General features: G+C 38.0%; 1 protein-coding gene and 1 long non-coding RNA gene across 6 annotated transcripts in view; one reads left to right on the forward strand and one right to left on the reverse strand.

Annotated features, from left to right (window-relative positions):
- Positions 1–12,586, forward strand: part of Scn9a (sodium voltage-gated channel alpha subunit 9) — a 169,616-nt gene that overhangs the window by 88,432 nt on the left and 68,598 nt on the right. For all 5 annotated transcript variants that reach the window (XM_085834816.1, XM_085834817.1, XM_085834819.1 and 2 more), the window contains 3 exons: positions 5,668–5,731; positions 7,001–7,142; positions 8,894–9,100. In XM_085834816.1, the coding sequence (XP_085690942.1) occupies positions 5,668–5,731; positions 7,001–7,142; positions 8,894–9,100 (413 nt within the window). The remainder of the gene's footprint in view (positions 1–5,667; positions 5,732–7,000; positions 7,143–8,893; positions 9,101–12,586) is intronic.
- Positions 8,899–12,586, reverse strand: part of LOC110308243 (uncharacterized) — a 109,626-nt gene continuing 105,938 nt past the window's right edge. The window contains exons 3-4 of the long non-coding RNA XR_015046525.1: positions 10,364–10,623; positions 8,899–9,032 (exon numbers count right to left, since the gene is read on the reverse strand). This is a non-coding gene — a long non-coding RNA (uncharacterized LOC110308243). The remainder of the gene's footprint in view (positions 9,033–10,363; positions 10,624–12,586) is intronic.

The following is a 12,586-nucleotide window of genomic DNA, read 5'->3' on the forward strand; positions in this document are numbered from 1 at the left end:
GGTCCTGAAATTAACAGAATGTTAATGTTCATTTTAGATTGTTTAATTTATATTAATTTGACACATTTGTTATATACATATTTGTAATTTTTACTGTTTCCCTGTGTGTACTTTAGTGGAAATTTTTACAAATTATCTCCCTACCATCCATAATATTAAGAGTCACATTGCATTTATTTTATTACAAAAATATTTGGCTTATAAAATCCCTTTTCAAAATGTACTTGTCCCTGTTTTTGTTGTTGTGGCTCTTATATTTTTTCCTACGTTCACAGAGTTCTACAATCATCACCACTATCTAATTTTTAAAAATGTTAACTTTTCCAAAATGAACCGAACCCATTGCTCATTAATATTCATTCCTCATTCTAAACACTATTTTCTAATTCTATAAGCTTACCTATCCCATATATTTAGCAGGAAGGGGAAAAGGCAAGACACAAAAGGACAGACAGCTAAACACAATAACTTATTTTCCTCCAACAAGCCCCACAGGCCACAGTTCTGCCACCTTTCTACGGTTAGTTCAATGGTCAGAGCCTCATTATCTAATTGGTTTTAGAAACACTTTATAACACACAAAGAAATGTACTTTAATCTCATAAGCATTCTTACTCACATGGTACTGTCGTGAACATGAAGTTTTTATTTGTACATGGGGTTTCTTTTCCTTTCTAGACAAAATCTCATGTGTCCTAGACTGGCACTAAATTCACTATGAAGGTGACTTTTTGAACTTCTGATCCCCTGCCTCTACCTCCCAAATACTGACTATAGACATGCGCCATCATACCCAGTTTATGCAGTGTTGTGTATCACACTTAGGGCTTCATATGTGCTGGCAAGCACTCTACACACTAAGCCATATTCAGCATTTAGGTCCTGGATATATATAGTTTTAAATTCTCTGTATGCAACCAGTGGTTAATGAGTCATGGTTATATAAGTTAAGGAGTCACTTTCAGAATCATTTATTTTATAGAATGATCACTTGCTCTTTCCAGCCCAGTTCTTCTTTTCTTTAGGTGTTAAAATTATATACTCTTGGGGCCAATTAGCCTACAAATTCAATGGCTATTTGTTTCGGAAAGATCGTAAGGTGCTCTGCAGTGTGAGATAGCTGTTTGCTACAACTTTCATCATGCCTGGTGAATTAGGTGGAAGCCTGCTAGTGTGTGAGTTCAGGGAGTCCTGGAGTCCCTTCCTACCATTGTGCTCATCAGCGACTGCTAAATACTCAGAGTTAGTGGCTAGTCTTTAGGTAGTGAAGTATCATGTAGGTTTATGTGTGAAAAAATGGCAGCACAAGAGTCAGATATAGCAGGCCATGTCTCCAATCTCCATATTGGGAAGCTAAGGTTGTAGGATGAGTGAGACCAGACTGGGTTCATAAAGGGTTTTATATAACCGTGGGATACATGTCAAAAACCTTATATCAAAACTCCAAAATAAATAAATAAACAAACAAATATAAAAAGGAAAGCAAATTCCATCATGCCACCACTATCTTCATGTTGTCAGATCCATCCTCAAGGAAGCTCGGGTTTTCCTTAAAAGCTATGTATTAAGACTCACTAGGGTTTCCACTTCAAACTAAGTAAGATGTTTCCCATTTTACTTGCATTCTATGAATTAAACAAGAGCTGGTGTGTAACCCAGTTGATTAGTCTCCTTCGAAATTAAATGATACTTTAATAAGAGTAGCGCTTGCCTTTGAATGACCTATATAGGGTGTGTGGAACTTTGTTATTGTTCTATCTGCAAAACCATACATGAATTGCTCAAGAACTTCATAGGTGTTTCTAAACACAGTTCCCAGATGCAGCAATTAAAACACTTAGATGATTTAACTTCATAGCAAGGAATACAGGCAATACCCAAACATACGACTATGCAACTTCAAAGTCTTAACTTCATTATTACTACAAAAGTCTCATAATAATCACATGTTGAGCCAAGTGGGAATTTAAAAGAATGAAATTATATTCATGAGAACCCTATTTTTTATTTTTATTAGATATTTTCTTTGTTTACAATTTCAAATGTTATCCCCTTCCCTAGTTTCCCCTCTGAAAATCCCCTATCCTCTCCCCTCCCCCCCTGCTCCCCAACCCACCCACTCCCAATTTCTGGACATGGCATTACCCTATATTGGGGCATAGAACCTTCACAGGACCAAGGGCCTCTCCTCCCATTGATGACTGATTAGGCCATCCTCTGCTACATATGCAGCTAGAGCAATGAGTACCTCCATGTATTGATTGGTGGTTTAGTCCCAGAGAGCTCTGGGGTTATTGGTTAGTTCATATTGTTGTTCCTTCTAGGGGGATGCAAACCCCTTCAGCTCCTTGGGTACTCTCTCTTGCTCCGTCATTGGGGGCCCTGTGCTCTATCCAGTGGATGACTGTGAGCATCCACTTCTGTATTAGTTAGGCACTGGCAGAGCCTCTCAGGAGACAGTCATATCAGGCTCCTATCAAAAAAGCTCTTGTTGGCATCTGAAATAATGTCTGGGTTTGTGGGTTGTTTATGGGATGGATCTCCAGGTGAGACAGTCTCTGTATTGTCATTCCTTCAGTCTCTGCTCTGAACTTTGTCTCTGAAACTCCTTCTATGGGTATTTTGTTCCTCCTTCTAAGAAGGGTCGAAATATCCACACTTTGGTCCTCCTTCTTCTTGAGTTTCATGTGTTTTGCAAATTGTATCTTGGGTATTCCAAGCTTCTGGGCTAATATCCACTTATCGGTGAATGCGTATCATGTGTGTTCTTTTGTGATTGGGCTACCTCACTCAGGATGGGATCCTCTAGATCCATCCATTTGCCTAAGAATTTCATGAATTCATTGTTTTTAATAGCTGAGTAGTACTTCATTGTGTAAATGTACCACATTTTCTGTATCCATTCCTCTGTTGAGGGACATCTGGGTTCTTTCCAGCTTCTTGCTATTATAAATAAGGCTACTATGAACATAGTGGAGCATGCGTCCTTATTACAAGTTGGAGCATCTTCTGGGTATATGCCCAAGAGAATTATTGCTGTATCTTCCAGTAGTTCTATGTCCAATCTTCTGAGGAACCACCAAATTGATTTCCAGAGTGGTTGTACCAGCTTGCAGTCCCACCAGCAATGGAGGAGTGTTCCTCTTTCTCCACATCCTTGCCAGCAACTGCTGTCACCTGAGTTTTTGATCTTAGCCATTCTGACTGGTGTGAGGTAGAATCTCAGGGTTGTTTTGATTTGCATTTCCCTGATGATTAAGGATGTTGAACATTTTTTAAGATGCTTCTCAGCCATTCAGTATTCCTCAGTTGAGAATTCATTGTTTAGCTCTGTACCCCATTTTTTTAAATAGGGATATTTGGTTTTCTGGAGTCCAACTTCTTGAGTTCTTTATATATATTGGATATCAGCCCTTGATCGGATTTAGGATTGGTAAAGATCTTTTCCCAACCTGATGGTTGCTTTTTTGTTTTATTGACAGTGTCCTTTGCCTTACAGAAGCTTTGCAATTTTATGAGGTCCCATTTGTCGATTCTTGATCTTACAGCATAAGCCATTGCTGTTCTGTTCAGGAGTTTTTCCCCTGTGCCCATATCTTTGAGGCTCTTTGCCACATTCTCCTCTATAAGTTTCAGTGTCTCTGGTTGAACGTGGAGTTCTTTGATCCATTTAGACTTGAGCTTTGTCCAAGGATATAAGAATGGATCAATTCGCATTCTTCTACATGCTAACCTCCAGTTGAGCCAGCACCATTTGTTGAAAATGCTGTCCTCTTTCCACTGGATGGTTTTAGCTCCTTTGTCAAAGATCAAGTGACCATAGGTGTCTGAGTTCACTTCTGGGTCTTCAATTCTATTCCATTGATCTACCTGTCTGTCACTGTATCACTATCATGCAGTTTTTGTTTGTTTGTTTGTTTTTATCACAATTGCTCTGTAGTACAGCTTGAGGTCAGGGATGATGATTCCACCAGAGGTTCTTTTATTGTTGAGAAGAGTTTTGCTATCCTAGGTTTTTTGTTATTCCAGATGAATTTGCAAATTTCCCTTTCTAACTCTGTGAAGAATTGAGTTAGAATTTTGATGTGGATTGCATTGAATCTCTAGATTGCTTTCAGCAAGATAGCCATTTTTGCTATATTGATCCTGCCAATCCATGAGCCTGGGATATCTTTCCCTATTATTTTAAAAAATTAGTGCACACTAATAAAAGATACTAGTTTTTGGAACAATGATATAAGTTTCTTTAGACATTTATGTAATTTAGAAAATTAAGTCACCTTCTAATCATAACAAGAAGTCTTAATACTGGATGATGAAAAGAACAGGAAACTCTTTACCATAAAGATGGGCACAAAGGGCACCAGAGAAAGTGTAAGGTGAAAAATATGGGTTGTTATCATTTTTAAATTCACATTTCAAAGTTCCCAAGTCCGATCAGTACTGATTGGTGGGTAAACAACAAGGTAATTTTATAAAATAAATTGCATTCTTTTGTGGTGTTGTACAATTGATTTTTATTTATTTTATCTTGCTTCAGATGTTATACTTTGAAATACAGTTTTGAGCTCCTTCCTTCTCTTTCTTCTTTTTCTCCTCTCCTCTCTTTCTTGTCCTTCTCAGCTCCATCTTCTCTTTAGCAAAATTCCTAAAAACCTGCTGCCTTGAATAAAAATTTTGTATAACTATCACAAACTAAATGTGCCTCTTCATAGCCCCATTTTAGTAATCAGTACTGTCTCACCACATCCTCTGTCATTTCAGAACAGCAGTGAATCGCTTCCTTATCGATGCTGTTCTTTTAGAAAAGACTCTTAGTAGTGTTGTAATATATTTTCACTGGTAATTATAACTTTCTATTTCTTTCAAAAGAGGATGAGAAAATCAGTTTAAGTGGAAAAAACTCAGTTTAGCTCAAGGTTTCAGAACTGTTGGTCCATGGTCACCTAGCTCTATTGTTTTTGAGTTTGTGGTAAGGCAGAGCATTATGACAATGAGCAGAACCAAACAAACTGCTCATCTCAAGATGGCCAAGAGGCAGGGGAAGTCCAGAGTGGGGTTGGGGGTGGGAGATAAATGAAGGGACAAAGGACAAAATGAGCCCTTCAAGGGAATATCACCAGTGATTTTTGTTCTTACTCTAAGTATGCCTGAGCCTAATAGTTCTCTGCTGTCTTTCAATATCTCATGAAGATTGGCCCCATAATGCATTAATCCACTCATGAGCTTAGAATCATTTTGATTCAATCAATAATATTCCCAAAGGCACTAACTCTGACTCTGTGCAATGAAGGAAAAGCCTTCGACACCAGAACTCCTGTGCAAACAATGAAGACTGAAACTGTCTGAAATCACCACACATAATTATTTACTTATGCATTGTTTTCCTCTATACACCAACATCCACATACACCAAGCAAATGAACCTCCCCACAGTTAGTGATTTTGTTTCACATTTTTATCTTCATAACCATTCACTGGCCCATAAAAGCTTTTCAGTAGGTATTTTATGAATAAAGCATGAGGATGTAAAAATGAATGAATGTTTATTAACAGGCATCAAGCCTAACTGTTTGTATATATGTCTATATTCATTAACTCACTTGCTATATGACTCTTCCAGTTTACATCTTGCAATGCTATATTGTTCAAATTCTTCCTAAACAGGATATTTTTATTACTTGGAGGGATCCAAAGATGCTCTTCTTTGCGGTTTCAGCACAGATTCAGGGTATGTAACATTTGCTCTACTTTCAGTTTAAGTTTAAGTGTTGCAGAAGAAAATCTCATGCTGAAGACCAAATCTATATTAATTTTCACAAATTTCATGTCATTGACTTTGCTCATTTTATCTAACAATGAGAACAAAGACTTTACAATGTTTACAGTTGATACATTCTGGAAACAAGGCTGATCAAGAGCTAAGACTTCAATCTAGACAAAATACTGGTCATGGAAATCTTGAAAAAGAAATATATATATATATATATATATATATATATATATGTATATGTATATATGAATATATTTGAAATATATGTGTATATGTGTATATATACATATATATACATGTATATATGTGTGTGTATGTGTATATGTGTATATATATGTGTGTGTGTGTGTATATATATATATATTTCTTCCTAAAAGCTCATTCAAAGTTAGTTGGCTAGTTTAAGGGTTTTCTTCTTGGAAAGGAGAGTAACAAAACAGGCTCTTTCCATCTCCATGTTCTCCATTGCTTAACACAGTATGATAACTAAGTGTATGGCTCTGACCACTCTGCATAGGATCCAGTAGACTAGGGTAAAGTTATTTTGATACCCTTCTGTTTATGCAAATGCCATTTTGCTATTTCTCCATGCGGCACCTTCAGCTTCCAGGGGAGCTCTTCTCCTGCTCTCCCTCCCATCAAGACATCTCTTCATCAGGCTCTGAGAACTCTGCCAACCTCAGAGTCAGCAGTGTTGTCCCTCCCCCAAGTCCACAGGACACAATGTTCATCTAAGACAACTAAAGCCCCATCTGGCACCTTTAGGAAGTAAAAAGGTTTAAAGCCACAAATCTTTATGAACACTTACAAATGTTCTATCATTTTTGTTCTTGGGACTAGTTCATTCCAAGAATAACTTTCAGAGAAGCTGTTTCACTGGAGGCCTTCATTTCAAACCCTATTGTTTTTAGAAGATGAACATAGTGCGGCTTATGCCATCTACCATTTGCTAAATGGTACTATGGACAGATAGTGGGAAAATCATGTTTTTTCTAAGTTGGAAATCAATCTTAAGTCTTTGAGGTAAGTTATTTTGTTGTTTCCACTGCAGGAAAGTATACCTTTAATAGTTTAAGTAATTTGGCCAAATAATCAATTAGTAAATAATAGAATGGGATTTTATACCCTTTCTTTTGGATCCCTCACACTCTTCCTCACACTCAAACCTCTGCTCCTTAGCTACACACTGAAGATATTCTGACCTATAATTTTCTTGTTGATCTGTAGGCAGTGTCCAGAAGGGTACGAGTGTGTGACAGCTGGCAGAAACCCAGATTATGGCTACACAAGCTTTGACACATTCGGCTGGGCCTTCTTGGCCTTGTTTCGGCTAATGACTCAGGACTACTGGGAGAACCTTTATCAACAGGTGAGCAGCAACAGAAACACGCACGTCTGAAGGCAGTCAGTGTCTGGTATATGCATCTCCTGCCTTATGAGCTATTGTAATTGCTGTTGTTTTCATTTTATTTCTGCAGACAGTCTGGGACTCCCTAATGTGCATTATTAAAATTACAGGCAATTTACTTGGATGATATGAGAACAGATAGTTCTTAAGTCATCAATAATTTTCTGCTGTGTCTGACCAGCGTTAATTTTTAAGTCTTCCATCTTCTTTGGTATATGCATTGGTTCCAACAAAAAGACAAAAGAACAATGCAATTCTCTTGAGCTGCCTTTGCAGACTCAGCACTTTTGTCACATGCCCAGGTTGACTGTACCTGTTAGACTCTCATGTAATGGGCCCACCATGCTTTAGTGTTGAACCCTCTCTACCATGAACTCTCAGTTCTTCTCCAAACTTTCCTTTCTCTTTTCAACTACTTCCTCCTCTGGACTTCATGGCTCTTCATAGTACTCAGCTTACAATGCCAGCCTGACAACAGTAACTGTCCCTACACATGGCCGTCTGCTCTAGCGTGGATGGAAGGTGCTTGCCGTTATGGCCTCTGTGTATTTATTTTAGAGTCTCAACACCCCATCCCCAAAGGAAAATGGTTGAAATAACTATTTTATTATTCCATGTAGCAGTACATTTTTTTCTCAGAGTTGCCACAGGCTTATTTTATATTTACTTCTGTAAATATTATAAATGGCTATGCAATTATATAAAAAGACACTTTGTAGGAAAATAAAAGTAACTGACATAATTCGAGGGCAGAATTGGAATCTTAGAATGCTGTACTGTTGGCCTCACGTACTTTGTCTTGCTCCAACAAACATATCCAGTGACACAGTCATGAATCGTCATAGCAGTCCCCAGCTTAATAACATAGAAAAGAAGGTCATTTTAACTCAAAATTAAATGAATAAAACACATGAATAAAACCACTGGCATAATTTTACAAAGGGAGTCTCAAGATGGGCATATTTAAGTTCAGATATGGAAACTAGGCTTTCTCACACATTGGTAGTAACTTTTGCAGAAAGTTAATGAAAATCAAAATAAATGTTCTCATCCACCTAATAATTCAAGTCTTAGGAATTTATTCAAGAGAAAAATCATAGTTATAATGGAGTGATAAAGCAGATCACAGAGTAACGAAACATTGAGGATTTCAGCAGTAGATAGTTTTTATTAATATCTCTGCACTATTTTGAATTAACCTAAAAGTGTGCTGCATGGCAAGATACACTGCATTTAAAAATTATCAATGATTATTCCAGATTAAAAAAAAAAACTCTGAGGTCAATAGATTAATTCCTTATATAAGGTATCTGTTTAGGTCAAAATGTGATATGGTTATTTATGCATTTAAAAGGAAAGAATAGAATCTAACCAAAAAAGGGGCCTGTTTCAAAAAGTTAAAAGACAGCATGGGGGAGGGGTAAAGTTAGTGTTAATTTAAATATTGTGGAAAATGAAGAATTGTTATATCATTATATTTCAGTTTAATGAAGAATCAAGCCTTAATGTATATATAAGATTGCTGTATTTTTTATATAAAAAGTTTGTTTAATACTGATTTTCTTCAAAGATATTATCTTTATTTATCTTTCTACAACAAAATTATACAAAAATGTCTGTTTTACACATTCATTATATACCAGCTGCAATAAAAACCTTAGTGGAATTTTTGTATTACTAAAATAATCATCTCTCTTTTTTGCTCCCCATAGACTCTGCGTGCTGCTGGCAAAACCTACATGATTTTCTTTGTCGTGGTGATATTTCTGGGATCCTTTTACCTGATAAACTTGATCCTGGCTGTGGTAGCCATGGCGTACGAGGAACAGAACCAGGCCAACATCGAAGAAGCTAAACAGAAAGAGTTAGAATTTCAGCAGATGTTAGACCGACTCAAAAAAGAGCAGGAAGAAGCCGAGGTAGTATTTGTTATTACAAACACGAAGGCAAAGCAGGTGGGACAAGGGTCTTTCCATGAAGATTCTTCTTGTTCTGGCCTGAAAGGCTAAGAAGCGTGTTCTGTTTTCTACATAAATAGCATCTATCTTTTTCTAACGTGCTTGAAGGAATGAGCTCAAAACTGAGCCTCACACAACAATCTCCCAGGTTTTTTTTTTCTCTTTTCTTTTCTTTTCTTTTCTTTTCTTTTCTTTTCTTTTCTTTTCTTTTCTTTTCTTTTCTCTTCTCTTCTCTTCTTTTCTTTTCTTTCTTTTTCTTTTCTCTTCTTTTCCTCTCTCTCTCTCTCTCTCTCTCTCTTTCTTTCTTTTTTTGATACTTTCTTTATTTACCCTTCAAATGTTATTCCCTTTCCCAGTTTCCTCCCCCAGAAACCCCGTATCTCGTCTCCTCTGCCCCTGCTATGGTGAGGGTGCTCCCCCACCCGCCCATCCACTCCTGCCTCCCTGCCCTGGCATTCCCCTACACTGGGCCATCGAACGAAGCCCAAGGACCAAGGGCCTCTCCTCCCATTGATGCCTGACAAGGCCATCCTCTGCTACATAGGCGGCTGGAGCCATGGGTCCCTCCATGTGTACTCTTTGGCTGGTGGTTTTGTCCCTGGGAGCTCTGGTTGGTTGATTATTGTTGTTCTTTCTATGGGGTTGCAAGTCCCTTCAGCTCCTAATCCTTTCTCTAACTCCTCCATTGCGGGCCCCATGCTCAGTCCAATGGTTGGCTGAAAGTATCTACCTCTGTATATGTCAGGCTCCCAGATTCCTAACAGACTGTCTGAGATGTCGATTACATGCCGATTACCTAGAACACTTCAGCATTCCGTTAATAAGCATATAAGAAGTGTGTGCACATTTTCAGCTTTAGTCAACTTCATAGATAGTCCATTCTGATTGCTGCCACCCTAGCCTTCTCTTGCTCCCCCTCACCCCCCACCCAATTACCTGATAACCCCTCCCCTTTCTAGTCCCTTCCCACGGCCTTGTTTTTTTCTCTCCTTTTTTTCCTAACTCACTGCGTTTAATCAGGGCCGTCTGTGTCGATGGATTAGCTACTACTCACTTTACCCTGGTGAACTCAGAAGTGGGCACAGGGCTGAAGAGAATGTCTGTTTCTCCCACAATCCATCAGTAGCTTATAATTCAGCAGAGAGGATGTGGCTGCATGGGCCCTCTCTGTATATGAATGAATGAATGCTGAACCGCTCAGTATTGCACCAACCCACTGCTGACCTCTGTTATGGTGCCGCGATTACATTGATTGTGTCCTTGGTACAACACAGAGCTTCATAGCTCCCATCCCTATGTCCTGGGCTCTTACTGTCTTCCTGTCATCACCACGCTTTGTTCCTAGAGCCTTGAAGAAGGATATGAACGTCCTCCTGAGCTGAGCACGCAGCTGTCACTCTCGGTGTCTCGAGCAGCCAGGCATTTCTTCATTCACTGTCTTTCACTGGTTAGAGCAGTTTCTCAGTGAAGACTGGGAGTAGCATCTGTTGAGAAGAATAAGCATAACTATTTAGAAGGCAGCTTGTCACCTTGTCAATTTAGTTAGTTAGCATTAGTAAGTTCTCAGGTAGGGCTTAAGACTTCTGTAGTCATGGGTTTGTAAGTTATTTTGTAAGTTAGTTAGTACCAGACACAGATTCTGTTTTGTGAAGTGAACCCCATGACTGTAAGAAATTTTAACTGCAATGTTAAAGTTAGTCTATAAGGTAGAGAAAAAGAATGTTCATTAACCTTTGTCGATGTTATATAACCTCTGCAAAGGCATTCTTCCAGAGGAAAGGCTGGGAAGACCTGTTCAAGCACAGGTAACCCCAAACAGCAAAAGCTTTAAAACTTGTCAGAGCCTTTGAATAGTCAATCTCCTGAATGACTCTCAAATTAGCCGGGGACAATAATCAGTGGGTGATGTGGGAAAACACAAATATATAAATAAGTGTAGCTTAGAGTTAAAATTCAGAAATACAATTCATTTTCCAAAAGTCTAAGAACTTGCAATAGGATTATGATATTTTTTGTGTCTTGACCCTTTATTCATCTATAAAATTATGAGTTTTGAGGAAATTCTGCCATGAGGAAAACGTTGATAAAATTATAATAGGTTGAACAATAGGATGCACTCACAATCTAAATATTACACAAATATGTAAACAATCTGGAGAATTATTTACCAAAGCTCTTTGCTGATGGTATGATTGCAAGAACTTTTTTTTTTTTTTACATCCTATTGGTCGATTTTTTTTTCTAGTTTTCTTACATAATTCTCCCTTAGTCTTGGAAAATTCATACACATATACAATAAACATGATTCCTAACTTCCCCTTCCCATTTTCATGTCCTTTTGATAACCCACTAAGTCTAATTAGTACTGCCCATAGGTGCATGGTTGTGGGGCATCCCTTGGACCCCAGGAAAACTACCAGTGACTGTGCACACCAAGAACCATGAATCTCCCTCCCCAGCTGCCATTAACTGCCAGTATCCCCTCAGTAAGGGGTAGGACCCAGACAGAAGCTTAGCCACCTCTGTTTGAAATTTGTTTGGTTTGCTCTTGTACAGGTCTTGTGCCAGTAACCTCAGTTGCTATGAGTTCTTGTTCAAGATGGCCACATCCTGTCCAGAAGCCAACATTTTATAGTTCCTATTCTCTAGAACTTGCATTATATATTTTTTAAATCAATCATTCCATTCATTTACATCTCAAATGATATCCCACTTCCCCGTTACCCCTTCTACCAACCCCCCCCCCACTCCATTACATTATTTTTACCACCTTTACTGCAATGTTCCCTGGGCCTGGCTGTGGGGGAGGGGGTTGAGTGACGTCCCATTTAGGGTTGAACACTTGTTTCTTATTCTCATTCCTTAGACCAGTTATGCATGTCTGCATTAACTCTTTTCCCACTGCAAGAAACATAAGCTTCTATGACCAAGGCTAAGGACAGCCCAAGTTTGTGGGTAGAAACATAAATATTTAGAAGGCAACTTAACACCATCTCATTCAGCAAAATAGCCAGGGATGTCACAAACCCTATAGTAGAACCTAGTAGTATTATTTTATTTTTAAAGAGCATTTTAAAGAGATGATACGGGTACCTTCTATGCCAAGTACACCTCAGTTTTGAGATTTCACCAATATCTTAAGATATTCATTGACCTTTACTATTTTTCTTGACATAGTATTTCCTTTGTAACTTATTTTCATTTTCAGATATGCCACTCTCATAATGCTCTTGGGTACCTGATTCTACAGGTTGCGCTTAGTTGCTTACCTAATAGGCAAACACATTATATAAACGTTTTATATTTTGTATTACATATTTATATTATACAAAGGTTTATGCAAACATATTATACAAAAATATTAATGCACAATCTATGCAAGTATTATATTGAAAAATACTTGTAAAACTTTAACACATTTAGTACTTCAATTTGCTTAAGTCTCGG

This window comes from Mus caroli, unplaced genomic scaffold, assembly GCF_978045245.1.
Source record: "Mus caroli unplaced genomic scaffold, Mus_caroli_1 scaffold_2, whole genome shotgun sequence".
NCBI lineage: Eukaryota > Metazoa > Chordata > Mammalia > Rodentia > Muridae > Mus > Mus caroli.